Source organism: Penaeus monodon, chromosome 24, assembly GCF_015228065.2.
Source record: "Penaeus monodon isolate SGIC_2016 chromosome 24, NSTDA_Pmon_1, whole genome shotgun sequence".
Classification (NCBI taxonomy): Eukaryota; Metazoa; Arthropoda; class Malacostraca; order Decapoda; family Penaeidae; genus Penaeus; species Penaeus monodon.
The window spans coordinates 35,018,166-35,018,488 of record NC_051409.1 but is presented as its reverse complement, the minus strand read 5'-3'; the positions used below and the strand labels follow the sequence as shown (position 1 = coordinate 35,018,488).

At 44.9% G+C, this 323-nt stretch overlaps 1 protein-coding gene across 1 annotated transcript in view; it reads right to left on the bottom strand.

Annotated features, from left to right (window-relative positions):
• Positions 1–323, bottom strand: part of LOC119588740 (probable E3 ubiquitin-protein ligase HERC4) — a gene marked incomplete in the record, with an annotated part of 34,030 nt that overhangs the window by 17,024 nt on the left and 16,683 nt on the right. The window contains 1 exon segment of the mRNA XM_037937381.1: positions 42–148. Coding sequence (XP_037793309.1) covers positions 42–148 — 107 coding nt within the window.

Genomic DNA, 323 nt, shown 5'->3' with positions numbered 1-323 from the left:
ACAAGAACAACAACCATCATCATCACTAATAAAAAACTTACCTCTGAGGAATTGGCATTGGCATCCTTGAGAATCTGCACCACAACCCCTTTGTAGATGCTCAAGAGGCGGCTCATGAAGTCATTCGGCAGGTCTTTGAGCCATTTCTCTGCGGCGAAGAGAAAGAGATACGTTCATTATGAAGTATTCACCCACTACTGAGGGCTGGCACCTAATCTTGCCATAATAAGCAGAGATTGAATGCTCATTGGCAAGGATACACACCATGCACGGTTGTGTGCAGTAAACACTTGTTCTCTTGCTTGCTTGGTTCTGGATGCTGT